The sequence below is a fragment of the Littorina saxatilis genome, linkage group LG8 (genome assembly GCF_037325665.1).
Source record: "Littorina saxatilis isolate snail1 linkage group LG8, US_GU_Lsax_2.0, whole genome shotgun sequence".
Lineage (NCBI taxonomy): Eukaryota > Metazoa > Mollusca > Gastropoda > Littorinimorpha > Littorinidae > Littorina > Littorina saxatilis.
The window spans coordinates 42,965,950-42,986,985 of record NC_090252.1 but is presented as its reverse complement, the minus strand read 5'-3'; the positions used below and the strand labels follow the sequence as shown (position 1 = coordinate 42,986,985).

The 21,036-nt window shown below is 42.6% G+C and overlaps 1 protein-coding gene across 1 annotated transcript; it reads left to right on the top strand.

Moving 5' to 3' along the window:
* Positions 1–2,745: 2,745 nt before the first annotated feature.
* On the top strand, positions 2,746–12,026 carry LOC138973673 (carbohydrate sulfotransferase 6-like). The gene is made up of 4 exons (XM_070346406.1): positions 2,746–2,899; positions 5,845–5,973; positions 9,987–10,170; positions 10,705–12,026. The coding sequence occupies exons 1-4, from the start codon at positions 2,821–2,823 to the stop codon at positions 11,528–11,530; spliced, it is 1,218 nt and encodes a 405-aa protein (XP_070202507.1). The 5' UTR covers positions 2,746–2,820; the 3' UTR covers positions 11,531–12,026.
* The last annotated feature ends 9,010 nt before the right edge of the window (positions 12,027–21,036 follow it).

Below are 21,036 nucleotides of genomic sequence, written 5' to 3'. Positions count from 1 at the left end.
CTCACTCTGCCTTAACTTACATGTAATTGCTTAATCACCATGTGCACATCGACAACTCTACCCTCCACACTGTCTCAACTGCGTTTAAGACAACTTGACAAACCAAGACGTCTCTTCTTGTCCCTTTCTCTGGTGTCAAAAGCAAAAGAAAGTTTAAAAACACGTGAAAATGTGAACAATGGCGTCAAGAAAAAAAATGGTGTACATAACTGTTTCTGCATAATGCAAGTCTTCTCTCAAAACAGCTAAAGCCTCTCTAAACTGGAAAAAAAAACCACGGGACCAACAATAATCTTTCCGAAAACTCTTCGCTTACATCAGTCTTTCTTCTATCTTACTCCAAACAACAAAAGCCTATCGAAATCACACAAATACCTTGTAAATAACCTCTCTAAAATATCTACGCTTACGTAAGTTTTTCTTCGATCTTACTGGAAACAGCTAGCTAAGTCCGACAAACACACAACACACAAAAAATGGACACCTTTTGACAAAATAAGTGACTGTACCGCTTTGTGTGACCCTCTGTAGCTGAACCCAATGAAAGTCGATGTGAGCAGAGAGCGTGTTAGGTACGAGTTAACCAAGACCTGTCAGCCGACATCCACAATCAATACAACCTGTTGAAATTCGACAATGGCGAAATTAGATAAACCTCCGCAACATTCTGCGACTGCTGTAACAGCTACAGGGTTATGGCTCGTGACGCATCAAAGATAATGTCCTTCTCGTAGGAGCTACTACCACCAATTTACTTACATACAATAATGATTATATCATATACACAGCCTGACGGTAACCTTACGATTATACATATCGAGCCAGTTATTGTTTTCGAGGTAACAAAAATGGCAGTCGAGATCTGTGTAAAGTTTCATATTTTGGTAAAAAATACAAAAAAGCATTAATGTAGAGATCAATTTTTGTTATAATGGCTATCTGGAACTGATGTACGTATTTTTGTTCCTTTTTGAGTTAACAAGGTGGTCTTGGTTTTTTAGACAAGGTTCGTTTAGGTCCTCCAAGCCCTGAGACTTTCGCTGTGAACGAGGGATCTTGCGCACACAGGGGTGTTCGGACACCGAAAAGAGTCTGCAGAAAGTTGACCCCAAGAAATAAATCTCTCGCCGAACGTAGGGTTCGAACTCACGCTGATAGCGACCAACCGGATACAAAGCCAGCGCGCAACCAACTGAGCTACTTCCCCGCCCTCGGAAAGGGAGAATCTTTAAACAGTGAAAGCCGTACTGGGCGTTACAGAGTGCATTTTAACAGATGTGACCGTGCGATCTGGCACGCGCGATCAATAACGTAGCTTTGCAGTTGTTAAACTTAGCAACTCTCTCGCTTATTAGTTACAGTCGTTGAGATGTCCATGAAATGTGGTCGTGGTTTCCTGAACGCGATCAGTATTCACAAGAGAGAGAAAAAAATGTGCGCACGGCTAAGATGAGATGTTTGGCTTAGGGTTACCCGTGTTAAGTTAATGAGATTAGTTTTGAACAAAGAAGAACAGAGGAGTGAGCACGGCTAAGTTGATATGTTTGGCATAGGGTTACCCGTGTTGAGTTAATGAGATTAGTTTTGAACAAAGAAGAAAATAGGAGTGTGCAAGGCAATGTTGAGATGTTTGGCTTAGGGTTACCCGTGTTAAGTCCATGAGATTAGTTTTGAACAAAGAAGAACAGAGGAGTGTGCACGGCTAGGTTGAGATGTTTGGCATATGATTACCCGTGTTAAGTTAAGGAGATTAGTGTTGAACACACACAAAAAACAGAGGAGTGTGCACGGCTAGGTTGAGATGTTTGGCATATGATTACCCGTGTTAAGTTAAGGAGATTAGTGTTGAACATAGAAGAGCAGAGGAGTGTGCACGGAAGAACAGAGGAGTGTGCAAGGCAATGTTGGAATGTTTGGCTTAGGGTTACCCATGTTACCTTAACGATATCGGTTTTTTTAACAAAGAAGGGAAGAGATACTTTACTAAGGCCTTGCTGAGGTGTTAGGCTTTGGGACAACTTTGCTGTATTAATGGGATCGTTTTTAATAAAGGAGAGAAGAGCTAGTCTGTGCACGGCCGTGAGGAGATATCAGGGTTAGAGTTATCCTTGTTAATGGGATCGTGTATTAGACAAAGGAGAGAAGAAGTGGTTGCACGACTTTGTTGAGATGTTCTGCGCCCTCCAAAGATGGTGACAATAAGGTAAGGTTGCATTAGGTTTATATTGTTACGTTCACTTCCGGTTTTTTGTGTAAACGTCCCAATATCCGATATGGCTATCCAAAATATGCACTACACTACTGTTAGTGCTGGTGTTTGCAAAATACTTCTGTGTACTCACATTGTGTGTGTTAACCCGGACGAACGAGTGCTAGCAAAGACCAGTGACGTGAGAATAAGATTCGAAAGTGGGTCGATCAAAATCGCCGGAGCTGTCAGTACGTTTGCGACAGCAGCTGCTGACACAAAAGACAGAATCAAACGACGAAATGCGACAACGATCGATGATGATGATGATGATGATGATGATGATGATGATGATGATGATGATGATGATGATGATGATGATGATGATGATGATGGTGATGGTGATGATGATGATGGTGATGGTGATGGTGATGGTGATGATGGTGATGATGATGATGATGATGATGATGATGATGATGATGATGATGATGATGATGGTGATGGTGATGATGATGATGATGATGATGATGATTGGTGATGGTGATGATGATGATGATGATGATGATGATGATGATGATGATGATGATGATGATGATGATTATGATGTTTTCAGATTTGATCAGAGACACGCAATGGCCAGAGGCCGCGCTGCATTTACCGCTGTCAGTTGTTTTGTTTTTGTCTGCACTGTGCTTGCCGTTTATTACACAGGTAAGTTAGTTATTGCGTGTGATGAATTGCAAGAAAACAGAGTTGGTCATCCTGTTCACATCGTGCTATGGCTCTAACTGTGCACGGGCACACACACACACACACACACACACACACACACACACACACACACACACACACACACACACCCACCACACACACACACACACACACACACACACACACACACACACACACACACACACACACACACACACAAACAAAGCACTTCATGCTTTACGTCGAACGTTCCGTAAAACTGATATCAACATAAAAGTCATGTTACAATTGTATGATAGTTTGATTTCACCAATATCAACATATGGTGCAGAAATCTGGTTTCCACACCAGATTAATACAAATGAACTATTATATTTATCAAAAATGTTTAAAGAATGCATGACTTGTAAATATCAACATGAAAACGTTCATTCAAAATTCTGTAAACAAATTCTTGGGGTACATAAGAAAACTATGGTAGTACCAGTACTAGGAGAATTAGGAAGATTCCCAGTTAGCATTAAAATAATATGTAATATCATTGCGTACTGGTTACACATATTGGATCTTCCAAAAACATCTCATCTGAGCAAAGTATATAATCGTATGTACACCAAAGGCAGTGAAACATATCCATGGATATCATTTGTAAAACAATTGTTAGAAGTCATTGGATTAGATCATGTGCGGAAAAATCAATCCACTTTTAATGTCAAAAGGTAAAAATATGTTATTATGTGAAAAATTGGAACTCCAATATATACAATTCTGGAAATGTCAAATAAGAAGTTCACCAAAGTTATTTTTTTTATCAAAGAATAGTAACAAATTATAAAACGGAACCATATCTGTTATGCATAAAACAAAGAAAATATAAACAATCGTGTAAACTAAGAATAAGTGCCCACGACCTGAAAATTGAAACTGGTAGACACAGCAATACACCAAGGGAAAATAGATTATGTGAAACATGTGGAGTAATAGAAGATGAAATACATATTCTAGATAACTGCATAGAAAACAACCAATTACAAAAATATTTCATGAGTGAAATTAATCGACCTATATTACCTGCTATTCAGATTTGGTCGTGTGACAGACGTTTTCTTCCACACTAGATTACGTTGATTGTCTAACGAAGCCGTCAGGCTGAGTTAGACATCAGCTAATCGAGTGTGGAAGAAAACTCTGTCACACGACCAAGTCGGAATAGCATTTATGTCTCACAGCTTCAACAGAGGAGAGAACAAACACGTTTTGCGTACTCAGGCTTGATAAACCTAAACACAGGAGCAGCCATTGTGGAGAGATCTACTTTTTGACGAAAGTGACCGAACAACTATGAATGACGTCTCGGTATATGTGAATGACGTCACAGTCATCGTCACAGTCTGTATCTTTTGAAGCATCACAATCGTCATGACGTCTTTCTGTGTCTGCATCCGCGAAATGTTTGTTCTTTCCGGGATCTTTGTCATCTATGTTCATAACTCTGTCCTTCTAGATTCAGACTAACAAGCCTCGTGAGCGAGCCACTTTCCAAGGGCAGCTAAATTCGCGTATGAAAACAGTTCTGTCGTCTGGGATGCCGTTTTCAGTATTCTCAGCGTTGAAGAATTTGTAAAGAGAGGAAACGATAACAGCAGGAGAAATAAAAGTCGTGTGTGCATTTTGGGGCTTTTGGAGGGACGATTTCGAGTTTGAATCCGTTCTTGCACATGCTCCAAAGCGTGTAACATACAATCTTGCACACGTTTGCTTTAGTAGTGGCAAAGAAGGAAAGCGTGTGACATATTCATATGGTGTACCAAGTCAACTTTTGCAAGTAGACAAAGTACAAACTAAATTGGGAGAATTTGTTTATAATTGCTTCCAAAAAAAAGAAACAATGTAATCAATTGGTTATGTATCTTCCCGTGTCTTATAAACACTACGTTTCATGACAATAAAGTGTATTCGTATTATTATTTGTATTCGTATTCACACACACACACACACACACACACACACACACACACACACACACACACACACACACACACACACACACACACACACGCACGCACGCACACACACACACACACACACACACATACACACACACACACATCACACACACATACATACACACCCACACACACACATCACACACACAAACACACACACACACACACACACACACACACACACACACACACACACACACAAGGGGGGACGTCGCTTGTCTTGTTTCTTTCTTTCTGTCTTTCTTTCTTACTTTCTTTCTCTTTTTTTATTTTTTTTTATTTTTTGTATTTCTTTCTTCTGTTTTCCTTCATTTATTTCTCCCTTCCTTCCCTTCTTTACGTCTTGTTTTGCTTCCTTTAACTGTCAAATGTTTTAAAGAAAGGCGACACCGGTCATGTCAAAGATGATGATCCGTTAAAGCGTGCCATTTTCGAGTCAATTAAAATACAGGAAAAGACATTTCGATTCAAATCACCTTTACACAATTTATCATCAAAGTCGTCTTTTTTTTTTTTTTGCCTCAGTTGCATGCAGTCCGCTTCAAGCTGAAAAATAAATGAAAATCAAAACTTGACTAAATATAAAAATGAAACCCTACGTTTTTTTGTTTTGTTTTTTTTTTCGTGTTTTTTTTTTTTCCTTTTTTTTTCTTGTTTCTTTTTATTTTTTTTTTTCGTTTTTCCTTTTTTTTATTTTATTTTTCTTTTTCCTTCTTTCTTTCTTTCTCTCTACAGCTGAGCGTCCTTCTTCATTGGCGTTTTATAAATTTATCAATTGTGTGTGGTTTTCTACAATGGACAAAATCTTGCATCTTTAATGTTGGTTATTGTCTTACATATGTCTGTGTTTGGGTTGACTTAAGTGTTGTTTGTGACGGTGTCATAGTCTTCTTTTTTCAATTCCTGACGCCACGTGCTAATAACAATACTGTGTTACAGATTATCTTCATAAGAATTCGCCGCTGAAGCCTGTTTTGAATTCTAGTCGTCTCGTGCGTTTCTCTCAGACAATTCTACTCCCTCGCAATCAACAGTCGCCTGACCTGGACATAGCGCAGCTACCAGTGGGTCAGTCATTTTCAGACATATTCAGATGTAATCCTCTGAATAAATAACATCATATGTCTTCTCTATATGAATGAACGTCTGGATCTATTTAGTTGAAATCCCCTGAAATGATAACATCATGTCATCTCTGTGTGGACGTCTCGGAATCATGTCATCTCTGTGTGGACGTCTAGGCATTTTAGATGTAACCACCTGATTAGAAAACATGAAATCTCTATGTGAATGTCAAGATATTATAAGACGTAATCACATGCATAGAAGATATGAAATCATGTCATGTCTGTGTGGACGTCTAGGCATATTATATGTAACCACCTGAATAGAAGACATGAAATTTATATGTGAATGTCTAGACATATTAAGATGTAATCACCTGAATGCATAACATCAGGTCATATCTTTGTGAGTGAATGTCCAGATGTATTTAGTCGTAATCATTTAAATTGATGCCTCCAGGCCGTCGATATGTGAATGAATATCTAGAAATATTTGTGACCCTCCACCACGAAATGAGTCGCATGTCACCTCGCGCGGTTCTGCGCTAGGCTTAATACAAGTCCGGGGAGTGTCTGGTAATAGTGTGAGGGTCACCTTAGTCACAGGCTTATAACTCAAACAGTTTTCGCTCTTTTCTAAAACGGGTTTCACCACTGGATAGAGCATAAAAAACTCTTCAGGAAAATGTAAAAATATGAAAATCATGCAAAGGTGACATGCGACTCATACCGTCGTGGAGGGTCACATTTAGTTGTAATCATCTGAATGGATAACACCATGTCACCTCTATATAAATGAATGTCTAATGAACAGAACATAATTAACGTTTTAGTTTTTTTTCTCAACTATTGTTGAAGCCAAAGATGTGAAACTGTGCCGAATGTTAGGATTGATACGACCACCCAACATGACCTAAAGTCTGGTTAACTCTCGTCAAATCTCAAAATTACAGCAGGGTTACGTTTCGGTCATAAAATAAAATTGTTTTGATTTTTTGAAAACTGTTGAAGCTACAGCTGCGACACGTCACAAACCTCCAGGGTCTGAACACCGTCAGACATGAACCAGGAGGTTTAAACAGTATTTTATACAGATACAAGTTTACCAAGCCATGGAATGTATAGTATAACAAAGGAGCACACCATGAATCAGACCGGCACGGTTGGCCTAGTGGTAAGGCGTCCGCCCCGTGATCGGGAGGTCGTGGGTTCGGACCCCGGCCTGGTCATACCTAAGACTTTAAAATTGGCAATCTTGTGGCTGCTCCGCCTGGCTTCTGGCATTATGGGGTTAGTGCTAGGACTGGTTGGTCCGGTGTCAGAATAATGTGACTGGGTGAGACATGAAGCCTGTGCTGCGACTTCTGTCTTGTGTGTGGCGCACGTTATATGTCAAAGCAGCACCGCCCTGGTATGGCCCTTCGTGGTCGGCTGGGCGTTAAGCAAACAAACAAACAAAAACCATGAATCAGGTCTGGTTGACCCAAGATCAGGCCATTACACCGCAAACAGTGTGTGAGCCATCAACCAGAAACAATGTTCAAGCAATCAAGCTGCCACCACTGTTAAAGCCACCAACCAGAAACAATGTTCAAGCAATCAAGCTGCCACCACTGTTAAAGCCACCAACCAGAAACAATGTTCAAGCAATCAAGCTGTCACCACTGTTAAAGCCACCAACCAGAAACAATGTTCAAGCAATCAAGCTGTCACCACTGTTAAAGCCACCAACCAGGAACAATGTTCAAGCAATCAAGCTGTCACCACTGTTAAAGCCACCAACCAGAAACAATGTTCAAGCAATCAAGCTGTCACCACTGTTAAAGCCACCAACCAGAAACAATGTTCAAGCAATCAAGCTGTCACCACTGTTAAAGCCACCAACCAGAAACAATGTTCAAGCAATCAAGCTGTCACCACTGTTAAAGCCACCAACCAGAAACAATGTTCAAGCAATCAAGCTGTCACCACTGTTAAAGCCACCAACCAGAAACAATGTTCAAGCAATCAAGCTGTCACCACTGTTAAAGCCACCAACCAGAAACAATGTTCAAGCAATCAAGCTGTCACCACTGTTAAAGCCATCAACCAGAAACAATGTTCAAGCAATCAAGCTGCCACCACTGTTAAAGCCACCAACCCGCCAATAGACGAGTTCCGAAAATAACTCTGTCGGGTTTGTACTGGTTGTGGAACAGTGATCTTGTCTTGCCAAATTGAAGACTGGCAATTGAGGGACCATTCACTTGTGAGGGGTGTGTACATGTTTCCGGTGTAACACGAAATTTTTACTCCACGAACAATTTACTCCGGAGTAAATATTTCGTACGAAATTCTTACTCCGAGTACACTTTTCGTACGAGAAAAGAACTCCCCAAGGCACGAAAAAATTACTCCCTCCACGAAATTTTTACTCCCCATTTTTATATTTAGTCAAGTTTTGACTAAATATTTTAACATCGAGGGGGAATCGAAACGAGGGTCGTGGTGTATGTGCGTGTGTGTGTGTGTCTGTCTGTGTGTGTGTGTAGAGCGATTCAGACTAAACTACTGGACCGATCTTTATGAAATTTGACATGAGAGTTCCTGGGTATGAAATCCCCGAGCATTTTTTTCATTTTTTTGATAAATGTCTTTGATGACGTCATATCCGGCTTTTCGTGAAAGTTGAGGCGGCACTGTCACGCCCTCACTTTTCAACCAAATTGGTTGAAATTTTGGTCAAGTAATCTTCGACAAAGCCCGGACTTCGGTATTGCATTTCAGCTTGGTGGCTTAAAAATTAATTAATGACTTTGGTCATTAAAAATCTGAAAATTGTAAACAAAAATAAAAATTTATAAAACGATCCAAATTTACGTTTATCTTATTTTCTATCATTTGCTGATTCCAAAAACATATAAATATGTTATATTCGGATTAAAAACAAGCTCTGAAAATTAAATATATAAAAATTATTATCAAAATTAAATTGTCGAAATCAATTTAAAAACACTTTCATCTTATTCCTTGTCGGTTCCTGATTCCAAAAACATATAGATATGATATGTTTGGATTAAAAACACGCTCAGAAAGTTAAAACAAAGAGAGGTACAGAAAAGCGTACTATCCTTCTTAGCGGTAGTCCCCGCTCTTCTTGTCAATTTCACTGCCTTTGCCATGAGCGGTGGACTGACGATGCTACGAGTATACGGTCTTGGTGAAAAATGGCATTGCGTTCAGTTTCATTCTGTGAGTTCGACAGCTACTTGACTAAATATTGTATTTTCGCCTTACGCGACTTGTTTTTACTTCCAGTAAAATCTCGTACGCAAAAATGGGATGCGGGCGAAGGGATAATGCCAATAAGTGATCTCGCGCACACGAATGTCGCGCTACCCTCCTTCCACCCCTTCTTACCACCAAGACTAACAGGGGACAAGGGAGTAAAAATTTCGTACACCTGGCATGGGAAGTTAAATTGCTTGTGTTTGGGTGAAGTAATTTATTCGTTATTTATTCGTCAGGGGAGTAACATTTTTGTACGAAATGTTTACTCGGAACTCACCTGTCTTGGGAAGTAATTTTCTCGTGAAATGGGGGAGTGCTTTTTTTTGTAAAGGGAGTAACTTTTTCGTACGAAATGTTTACTCCGGAGTAAAAATCTCGTGGGAGTAATTTTCTCGTGTTACACCGGCACACCCCTCCCTACAGGTGAACCAGACCTGATTCATGGTGTGCTCCTTTGTTATACTATACATTCCATGGCTTGGTAAACTTGTATCTGAATAAAATACTGTTTAAACCTCCTGGTTCATGTCTGACGGTGTTCACGGACCCGGGAGGTTGGTGACGTTTCACAGCTGAAGCTTCAACCGTTTTCACTGATTGGTCCCTCCATTGTTTGCCTCTAACTTGGCAAGAAAAGGTACGTCACTCTTCCACAGGCCATACAAAACCGACAGAGTTATTTCCGAAAATAGATTATTGATAATGTTCATTGTGGCAAGCATGCTGACCACCCACATTCTGCTTTAGACATCAAGCCGCCAACAACGACCAGGGTGAAGATCCTCATTGTGACCTACATGCGAAGTGGGTCCACGTTCACGGGTGACATCTACGACTCCCATCCTGGCGTGTTTTACGTGTTCGAACCTCTTCACGCGCTGAGCGAGACAGATACGACCAGGTCTCTCCACTTCTGGGACAATGATACCCTGTGAGTGTGCAGGATGAGGCGGGAGGAAAGATGGGTTGGTGGTGTTGGTGTTGGTGGTGGTGGTGGTGGTTTGTGTTTGGGTGTGTGTGTGTGTGTGTGTGGGTGTGTGTGTGAGTGTGTGTGTAAGTGTGTGTGTTTATAGCGCTTCGTCAACCTTTAAACTCACGGAGGAGCATGCTCAGATGAAAACAATTAGTGTGTGTGTGTGTGTGTGTGTGTGTGTGTGTGTGTGTGTGTGTGTGTGTGTGTGTGTGTGTGTGTGTGTGTGTGTGTGTGTGTGTGTCAGGAGCATGTTCAGATGAAAACAATAAATACATCATCAGTGTCTTAAACGATATTTGGAGCAAAATTGTTAAATGTTTTACACTACTTACATTTAACATAGTCCGTGTGATTCACAATGTTCATAGCAAGAACGAAATCTTAAAAAAAAAAAATATGTAAATGTCGGGACTCAAAAAGTTGACCAGCATCGTACAAAGTACCAAGTAAAGTTAATATAAGTCTGTGTCTGTCTTGTCCTATGTTTCACAGGAAGACATCAAACATGACCTACGAGGATTTTGCGAGGGTTAAAGACAACGTGATCAAGGGCTACTTCAACTGCAGCTTCAGAGCAATGTACCCCAAAGTTCTGACGGACAATTTTCAGTTTCTTGGAAGGAAGACATTACGATTCAAGAACTGCGTTTTGACACATCCAGGTATACTCGGACCTCTCCGGTGCTTGCCTCTCTTGCAACGTCTGTGCTTCAAATCAAACGTGACAGTTATCAAATCTCTACGTTACTCTCTTGAAGAGGCCTTTGCCCTGATGAGAAAAGACCCGAAGGTCAAGGTCATCCATTTGCTCAGAGACCCTCGCGGAACCCTGATCTCGCAGCTGAAGCTTTCACAGTTCGCTGGTTCCTCTCTTCTTGCACACTGTCAGACATTCTGCCGTAACGTGGAACAGAATCTCACCCTCAGCGAAGAGGCGAGGGAACAGTTCCCTGGAAGAGTGCTTCGTGTCCGCTACGAAGACATTGCCCTGGATCCCTTTCGATACGCCAAAATACTTCTGGGTTTCGCAGGATTAAAAATGGCTCCCAAGCAGGAGAAGCACTTGCTGCAGATCACGAGATCGTCGTCCGGAACGCAGTGCGAGAACTGTATCAACGTGCGCACCACAAACTCTAGCGCAGAAGCCTTCGCGTGGAGGAAGGTGTGTGAGCTGAACACAACAGAGAAGATTGATGAGTATTGTTCCAACGTGTACAGACTCGCTGGCTATCTTCCGTTGGCCATTGAGTCGCAGCTCCGGGACTTGACACAACCGTCTATGCTGCCCGCGGGTTTCGTGCCTGGCTTTTGGAACTGAACTGAGACAGCACTATAACGTCTATGTTTCGTGCCTGTCTTTTTTTTTTTTTAACGGAGACTGGACTGTACTGTCTATGTTACCGTCGTTATCTGTGCCTTCCTTTAAGAACTGAGGCTGCACTGTGCCGTGCATGTTATAATCGGGTTATGTGCTATCTGTTTTGAACTGAGACTAAACTGTACCGTCTATATTGCCCTTGCGATCTTTGCCAGCCTGTTTGAACTGAGACTGCACAGTGCCGCCTTTGTTGCCCTCGGGTTTCGTGCCTGGCTTTTTTTTTAACTGACTAAGACAACACTGTAACGTCTATGTTTTGTGTCTGTCTTTGTAACTGAGACTAGACTGTACCGTCTATGTTACCGTCGTTATGTGTGCGTGCCTTTGTAACTGAGACTTGACTGTGATCGTCTATGTTACCATCGTTATGTGTGCGTGCCTTTTTAATTGAGACTTGACTGTGTCGTCTATGTTACCGTCGTTATGTGTGCGTGCCTTTTTATGTGCGTGCCTTTTTAACTGAGACTGGACTGTACCGTCTATGTTACCATCGTTATGTGTGCGTGCCTTTTTAACTGAGACTTGACTGTGTCGTCTATGTTACCATCGTTATGTGTGCGTGCCTTTGTAACTGAGACTTGACTGTGATCGTCTATGTTACCATCGTTATGTGTGCGTGCCTTTTTAACTGAGACTTCACTGTGCCGCTTGTGTTGCCCTCGGGTTATGTGCGTGACTTTTGAACTAAGCCTGGACTGTAACGTATATGTTGCTTTCGGGTTCTGTGCCTATATGTTTATGTGTTTCTTTTAGCTCAGACTACACAGTGCCTCTTACATTGCCTTCCGGTTTTGTGCGTGACTTTTGAACTGAGATCGCTTTTTTTGCCCTCGGGTTCTTTGCCTATCGTTTTGAAATGAGACTGCATTTTACTGTCTATGTTATATTCGGGGTATGTGCCATCTTTATTTTTTTAGCTGAAACCTAACTGTACCTTCTATACTGCACTTTGGTTCTTCGCCAGCGTTTTCGAACAGATACTGCACTGTGCCGTCTATGTTTTTTTTCGAGTTTTATGTGTGCCTTTTTGAACAAAGAATGAAACATGTGAAATGTACCGTCTATGTTGCCGTCATGTTCTGTACTGGCTTTTTTTATTTTTTTTATCTGAGACTGCACAATACTGTTTTTGCTTCCCTCGGTTTGTGTGCCAATCTTTTCGAACTCACAGCGAACTGTAAGTGTAGCGTACATGTTACCGTTGTGTGTTCATTTTGCGCATGGCGTTTTTAACTGAGACTGCATGGACGGTACCGTCTTTGTTACCGTCGTTATGTGGGGGCGGGGACGTAGCTCAGTTGGTAGCGCGCTGGCTGTGTAGCCAGTTGGTCGCTATCAGCGTGAGTTCGATCCCCACGTTCTGCAAGAGATTCATTTCTCGGAGTCAACTTTGTGCAGACTCTCGTCGGTGTCCAACAACCCCGTGTACACCTATGCGCACGAAAAAAGATCCCAAGTTCACAGCAAAAGGCTCAGGGCTTGGAAAATACGAAGACACGCATGCATCATCTCTCGCCTCTGATTATCATGATCGTATGTTGATACTTTGACGAGACAGACCCAATGCTGAAGAAGACAGCCACAGCGGGCTTGTTCGAGTCAAAGTATGACACCTTATCTCCAGCGTATTATCAATAACTGTCCCAATATAGGCCAACTGATCTAAGAGGGCGTTAAACCCTAATAGTCAGTCAGTCAGTCAGTCGTTATGTGTGTGTGATTTTTTGAGCTGAGACTGTATTGTACAGCTTATATTATCCTCGGTTTATGTGCATGACATTTGAACCGATACTTAACTGCACCGTCTGTACTGCCCTCGGGTTCTTTGCCAGCGTTTTTGAACTGGTGCTGCACTGTGTCGTCTATGTAGCCCAAGTAGAATGCTTGTTTGAGATGAAGGCAGCACAATAAGGGTCGAGGGCCAGCAATTTGAACTGACATTTGCCGCTAAGGGGATCGTTGTGATGATTGTCCATAGCAATGCAATCACTGTAAAGCGCTGTTCACCCAGAATATACACATAGACACTCACATACAGTCACAGACCTACTGACAAAAGCACACACACACACACACACACACACACACACACACACACACACACACACACACACACACTCACACACTCACACACACGCACTCACACACAAACACACACACACACAAACATACACACACACACACTCACACACACACTCACACACACACACACACACACACACACACACACACACACACACACACACACACACACACACACACACACACACACACACACAATGTTGCACAAGCTGCAACTGGTGATCCCGGTGTAACACCACTAGCTGTGGTTATTTGAAACGGATACTTATAGTTATCAGAATTATTGTTTGAATTGTGTATGCTATGTTAAAAATTTCATTATTATAACTGGGTATTGCATTCCTGGTTTTCTTGTCCTTGCGTTGGTCGTTGACAAAATAATAATGATGCATTTACTTCCCATGATTGTGTCTTGGTTAGTGTTTGTATTTGTAGAAAGGGATACGAAATAAGACATTTCAATTTACCGTCCATACGATTAAACAATTGATGGGAAAAGTGTGCTTCGTCTGCTCTTTAACAACCAAACAAGATTTGTAAACAATCACAACATAAAATCATACGAAGTAAAAACACCCGAAGAACTCCGGCATCGCGACCGCGCGCACGCTAGCCCACGCACACGGACCCACGCCCCCCACCCCCACCCCCACCCCCCCCCCACACACACACACATAATCATGCACACATATTTATGGTGGGTACGTATTGGTTTGGGCCACAGGTTTATGATCTACAAGTTAGTAGCCCCCTTCATAGGCTCTGTCGACGCCCGTTTTTAGACGACTGGATGTACGAATGTCGTACAGACATACATACTTGTATGTTGGCCTCTTAATGACAGGAATGGTTATAATTATGATTTTTTTTTAAATAAAAAAAATAATAAAAAAACCAAGTCGCGTAAGGCGAAAATACAACATTTAGTCAAGCTGTCGAACTCACAGAATGACACTGAACGCAATGCAATTTTTCAGCAAGACCGTATACTCGTAGCATCGTCAGTCCACCACTCGTGGAAAAGGCACTGAAATTGACAAGAAGAGCGGGGTAGTAGTTGCGCTGAGAAGGATAGCACGCTTTTCTGTACCTCTCTTCGTTTTAACTTTCTGAGCGTGTTTTTAATCCAAACATATCATATCTATATGTTTTTGGAATCAGGAACTGACAAGAAATAAGATGAAAGTGTTTTTAAATTGATTTCGACAATTTAATTTTGATCATAATTTTTATATTTTTAATTTTCAGAGCTTGTTTTTAATCCAAATATAACATATTTATATGTTTTTTGAATCAGGAAATGATGAAGAATAAGATGAACATAAAATTTGGATCATTTTATAAAAACATTTTTTTTTTTTACAATTTTCAGATTTTTAATGACCAAAGTCATTAATTAATTTTTAAGCCACCAAGCTGAAATGCAATACCGAAGTCCGGCCTTCGTCGAAGATTGCTTGGCCAAAATTTCAATCAATTTGATTGAAAAATGAGGGTGTGACAGTGCCGCCTCAACTTTTACAAAAAGCCGGATATGACGTCATCAAAGGTATCCGGGGATATCATTCCCAGGAACTCTCATGTAAAATGTCATAAAGATCGGTCTAGTAGTTTGGTCTGAATCGCTCTGCACACACACGCACAGACAGACACACACACACACACACACACACACACACACACACACACACACACACACACACACACACACACACACATACACCACGACCCTCGTCTCGATTCCTCCTCTATGCTAAAACATTTAGTTAAAACTTGACTAAATGTAAAAAACTTGACTAAATGTAAAAACGGCAGGACCAAGCAAACCAGACCCCGATAACCGGGACCTGGGACCCGCTCTCCATGGGTGTGTGTGTGTGTTGGGGGGGGGGGGGGACAATAAAAAATATACGTTAAAATCCTTATATTGGAATAGATGTCCGATTATTTCTTCATAATATGTGTTATTTTCCTTAGGGTTGGGGCCATTACAAGCATAATCTTTAATTCATATATAATTTGATAAAAGATGATAACATTCAGAGCCACCTTCTGTTAAAAAGTTTAACAGTTATAAAAGTGAAACGTTTGTGAATCAAACCACTGCAGGGGAGGCGACAGTACAATAAGCAGTGTTCAAATGGGAGAGAAATACGCCCGTTTTTAGCCGTTTGCCTCCCTTTAAATAATGAACCGCCCATAGAGCGTCGTCGTCTCGAACAAAATCGTCGAAATATCCGAAATTCTGAGTAGGGAAATCTCTTCATGAAATGACGTCAGTTCCTTTCGGCGATTGGTTTATGCATTCGGAGCTGGACTGCCAACATAATGTCGGTCACACTTGAAATGCATGCTAGTTGAGTTTGCTTTCCAAACTGATGCGAAGTGAACGGAAGCATAATAAGGTCAGTTGTGGACTGAACTTACCTCGAACAGTGAGATCGACAGAACGTACAGTACACAAATACGAAGGCAGAAACCCGGAAACCGACGATTCGATACCGACGTATTTCGTTATCGCCGAACGGCATTGACTACACCGCTCTGTATGTTGTCCTGACGAGAAACATTTACACTCAGTCGGGGAGTAGAAAAGTGACGTCCCGTTCGGTTTTCAACGACGAACGCTCGCAGAGTAAAACAGAAGTCCAAGCAGGTTCTCTGAGAAAACCTCTCGCAGAGCAGAAAGTCACAATCGATTCTCCAAGACAAACGCTGACCAGTGCGGAAACAATTAAGTTCTAGTCAGTTCTCAACAACAACAAAAACAAAAAAAACCTGATTACCAAAGCGTGTCGTCGACAGGTTGGATTGTATTACTACAGCCCGCTCGTGTACAGACATGCAAGCTACACGTATCTCGTCATCGCACTTCGTCATGGACTAAACCATGTGTTTTATTACGAAACAAAAACAAAACAAATAAACAGAAACAACAAGAACAACCCCAAAGAGAAGAAAAGTCAAGTCCCAGTCCTTTTTCAACGACATCGAATTTTAAAGAAAACACTTACTGGGTAGAAGAGGAACGTGTTTGTCGCGTCAAATGAAGGACACGTTTTGAAACTGACGGTGCCGCGTTGTAGCTCTCACCAAGTTTCTGTCGCGTCAAATGAAGGACACGATTTGAAACTGACGACGCATCGAATTTTAAAGAAAACACTTACTGGGTAGAAGAGGAACGTGTTTGTCGCGTCAAATGAAGGACACGTTTTGAAACTGACGGTGCCGCGTTGTAGCTCTCACCAAGTTTCTGTCGCGTCAAATGAAGGACACGATTTGAAACTGACGACGCCGCTTTGTAGCTCTAACCAAGTTTCTGTCGCGTAAAAGTAAGGACACGATTTGAAACTGACAATGCCGCTTTGTAGTTCTCACCAAGTTTCTGTCACGTCAAAGGAAGGACACGATTTGAAACTCACGATACCGCTTTGTAACTCTAACCAAGTTCCTGTCGCGTCAAAGTAAGGACACGATTTGAAACTGACGATGCCGCTTTGTAGCTCTCACAAAGTTTCTGTCGCGTCAAAGAAAGGACACGATTTGAAACTGACATGCCGCTTTGTAGCTCTCACCAAGTTTCTGTCGCGTCAAAGGAATGCCCCGATTTGAAACTTACAATGCCGCTTTATAGCTCTCACCAAGTTTCTGTCGCGTCAAAGGAATGCCCCGATTTGAAACTTACAATGCCGCTTTATAGCTTTCACCAAGTTTCTGTCGCGTCAAAGGAAGGACACGATTTTAAACTGACGACGCCGCTTTGTAGCGCTCACCGCCCTGTCTATTAAGCGAAAAAACCCTTCAAGGTTTAGGAAGCCCCCTTCTTTATATTCATGACAGCAAGACATCTGTGTCTGAATAGATGACACAGACAGCATTAGGGGCAGTAAAACGCCAACACGAAAGGGACGTGATCATGGATGGGACGTTTACGCCCCAGTGTGTTATTCTTGGTTGAAAGAAAATATAATTCGCGTACGCAACAACATAATGAAGAGGAAGCACACGGTAGACACTGGCAGCATCGGTTTTTTTTTTTAGGTCTTGCTTAATTGAGCACGAAGTTGACTTTGCAAAAACTTCGCGAAGTCTTTTTACCCAAAAAGTCAATGCCAAAGGTTTGTGTACCGAGCTTCCAGAAGTAGACTTACCTTCTTCTTCTTCTTTTGCGTTCGTGGGCTGAAACTCCCACGTACACTCGTGTTTTTTGCACGAGTGGAATTTTTCGTGTATGACCGTTTTTTACCCCGCCATTTAGGCAGCCATACGCCGTTTTCAGAGAAAGCATGCTGGGTATTTTCGTGTGTCTATAACCCACCGAACTCTGACATGGATTACAGGATCTTTTTCGTGCGCACTTGGTCTTGTGCTTGCGTGTACACACGGGGGTGTCCCGGCGGACACCGAGGAGAGTCTGCACACAAAGTTGACTCTGAGAAAATAAATCTCTCACCGAACGTGGGGACGAACTCACGCTGACAGCGGCCAACTGGATACAAATCTAGCGCGCTACCGACTGAGCTACATCCCCGCCCTGACTGAGCTACATCCCCGCCCTGACTGAGCTACATCCCCGCCCTGACTGAGCTACATCCCCGCCCTGACTGAGCTACATCCCTGCCCTGACTGAGCTACATCCCCGCCCTGACTGAGCTACATCCGTGCCCTGACTGAGTTACATCCCCGCCCTGACTGAGCTACATCCCCGCCCTGACTGAGCTACATCCCCGCCCTGACTGAGCTACATCCCCGCCCTGACTGAGCTACATCCCCGCCCTGACTGAGTTACATCCCCGCCCTGACTGAGCTACATCCCCGCCCTGACTGAGCTACATCCCCGCCCTGACTGAGCTACATCCCCGCCCTGACTGAGTTACATCCCCGCCCTGACTGAGCTACATCCCCGCCCTGACTGAGTTACATCCCCGCCCTGACTGAGCTACATCCCCGCCCTGACTGAGCTACATCCCCGCCCTGACTGAGCTACATCCCCGCCCTGACTGAGCTACATCCCCGCCCTGACTGAGCTACATCCCCGGCCTAGACTTACCATTCTGCACAAAATGCAGCCCGGCTGTTGAATTTTGGTATATGTCTAAGTGGAGGGATGGCCTTTTCCCAGTGACATCACTGAGCGTGAGCCACACTTAAAAAAAAAAAAGCCTTTAACAGGATAACTCTCACTTACTCTATAACATATGTCGTACGCATTGAGGGCGCTTACTTCCCTTTGTTTATTAGCTCTTTAAAGCTGAATAGTTACGATAAAACTCGAAATTTGGCTTGTGACAGTAAGAAGGGAGATACACGCTAATTAACTGGTTTTATCGATACTCTTCAGCTTTAAAACACCACTCCCCCCTACCCTCCGTGTCGGCGTGCTCTATGCATTGTCCGTCACACCCGAGTAATTTCAGGTCGCGCCAAGTTCGCGCGGCTTAAGACAAGGCTTTTAAAAATGAAAAAATATCCATGGATAACACCTCCCTGCAGCTAGTATAGTTCGTCTGCGCTTTAAATCTTTTTTTTTAACATACCTCAGCAGGTGGCGGGAGTAAAAAAAAAAAAAAAAAAACCTTGCCAGACGGGTAGGAGAAAGTTGAACAGTCAGGCCCATACATAAGTAGGCCTGCACCTCTCTCGCTGTCTCTCAGTCTCTCTGTCTCTCTCTGTCAGTTTTTATGTCTCTAGCTCTATCTTTGTCTCTGTCTTTCTCTCTCTCTCTCTCTCTCTCTCTCTCTCTCTCTCTCTCTCTCTCTCTCTCTCTCTCTCTCTCTCTCTCTCTCTCTCGCTATCTGTGTCTGTCTGTCACTCTATCTCTCTCTCTGTTTGTCTGTCTGTCTGTCCGTCCGTCTGTCTGTCTGTCTGTCTGTCTGTCTCTCTCTCGATCTCTCTTTCATTCACTGTCTCGCTCTATGACTCTCTCTCTCTCTCTCTCTCTCTCTCTCTCTCTTTGTCTGTCTGTCTCTCTGTCTCTCTCTCTCTCTTTGTCTGTCTGTCTCTCTATCTCTCTCTCTCTCTCTCTTTGTCTGTCTGTCTGTTTGTCTCTCTATCTCTCTCTCTTTGTCTGTCTGTCTGTCTGTCTGTCTGTCTGTATCTCTCTCTCTCTCTCTCTCTCTCTCTCTCTCTCTCTCTCTCTCTCTCTCTCTCTCTCTCTCTCTCTTACTGCCGTACCGACTGTCTCGCTGCATACCTGTACCACCAAGTCTGCACCCCTGTGGGTGCACAGAGGTTGGTGACACGTGACACATATGACACAAAGAGTTATAAATAGCCGCTCTCCACACAGTCACCACTAAAATGTTCACACACCGACGTAAGCTTCTATATGTTCTCACGCAGAAAAGTGCGAGCATGTGCATTAAACTCCATGCGCTTCAAAACCTATTCAAACAAAGTCAACGTGCCCCCTATCCGCCGCCCCCCCCCCCCCGCCCCCCCCCCCCCTCCTATCCTCCGCCCCCTTGAACGCTCAAGACTAATAATATGTGTATTTTTGTTTTGGCCTGATCTTGCAGAGCGCGTTGGAGTGAGTGTCATTCTTTATTATTGCTTAAACTATTTTGACATGACACACAAAGCCAGCATTTTCCTTTCGCAAAAAGCTATATCAACAAATACCAAAGGTGAACATTCCTACCGTCGTGTTTTCCTAAAAGCGTGTTGTTATGGTTATTTAGTACATGGAGAAATAAACAGGCGATCACGACTAGAAACAGTGGCGGGGACAGTTTTTGACGGAGGGTTGCAACGCGACAGTGAGTGGGTGTATGTGTTTTGGATTTTTTAAATTTTCTCCATCTTCCATCCTTTACAAATCTCCTCCGCCTGCGCCGTGTCTTTAATTGTACAGCTTTGGAGGGAAGCGAACAGGCGCATGGTGGCAAAGGTTGCAACAGCTTCATCCGCATGGTTTTGTGTGTGCAAGACTCACACGTCGACACGTTTGGAAATAATGTGAAAACACAGCCTAGTACACCTTCGGAAGAGATATGGTGTTAGCTTCAATCAAAACGGCACCATTTGAAACGTAAGTTGCGCTGTTTAGAGGAACTTAGCTCTATTTGAAACGTGGTGTTGACACCTTTGGAAGGTAACTGTGCACCATTGGGAAGAGATATGGTGTTAGCTTCAAGTAAAACGGCACAATTTGAAACGTACGTTGCACTGTTTAGAGTAACCTGACTTCATTTGAAACGTAGTGTTGACAGCTTTGGAAGCTAACTATGCACTGTTCGGAAGAGATATGGTGTTAGCTTCAAGTAAAGCGGCACAATTTGAAACGTTAGTTGAAAAGTTTAGAGGATCATAGCTCTATTTGAAACGTAGTGTTGACAGCTTTGGAAGTTAACAATGTACCGGTG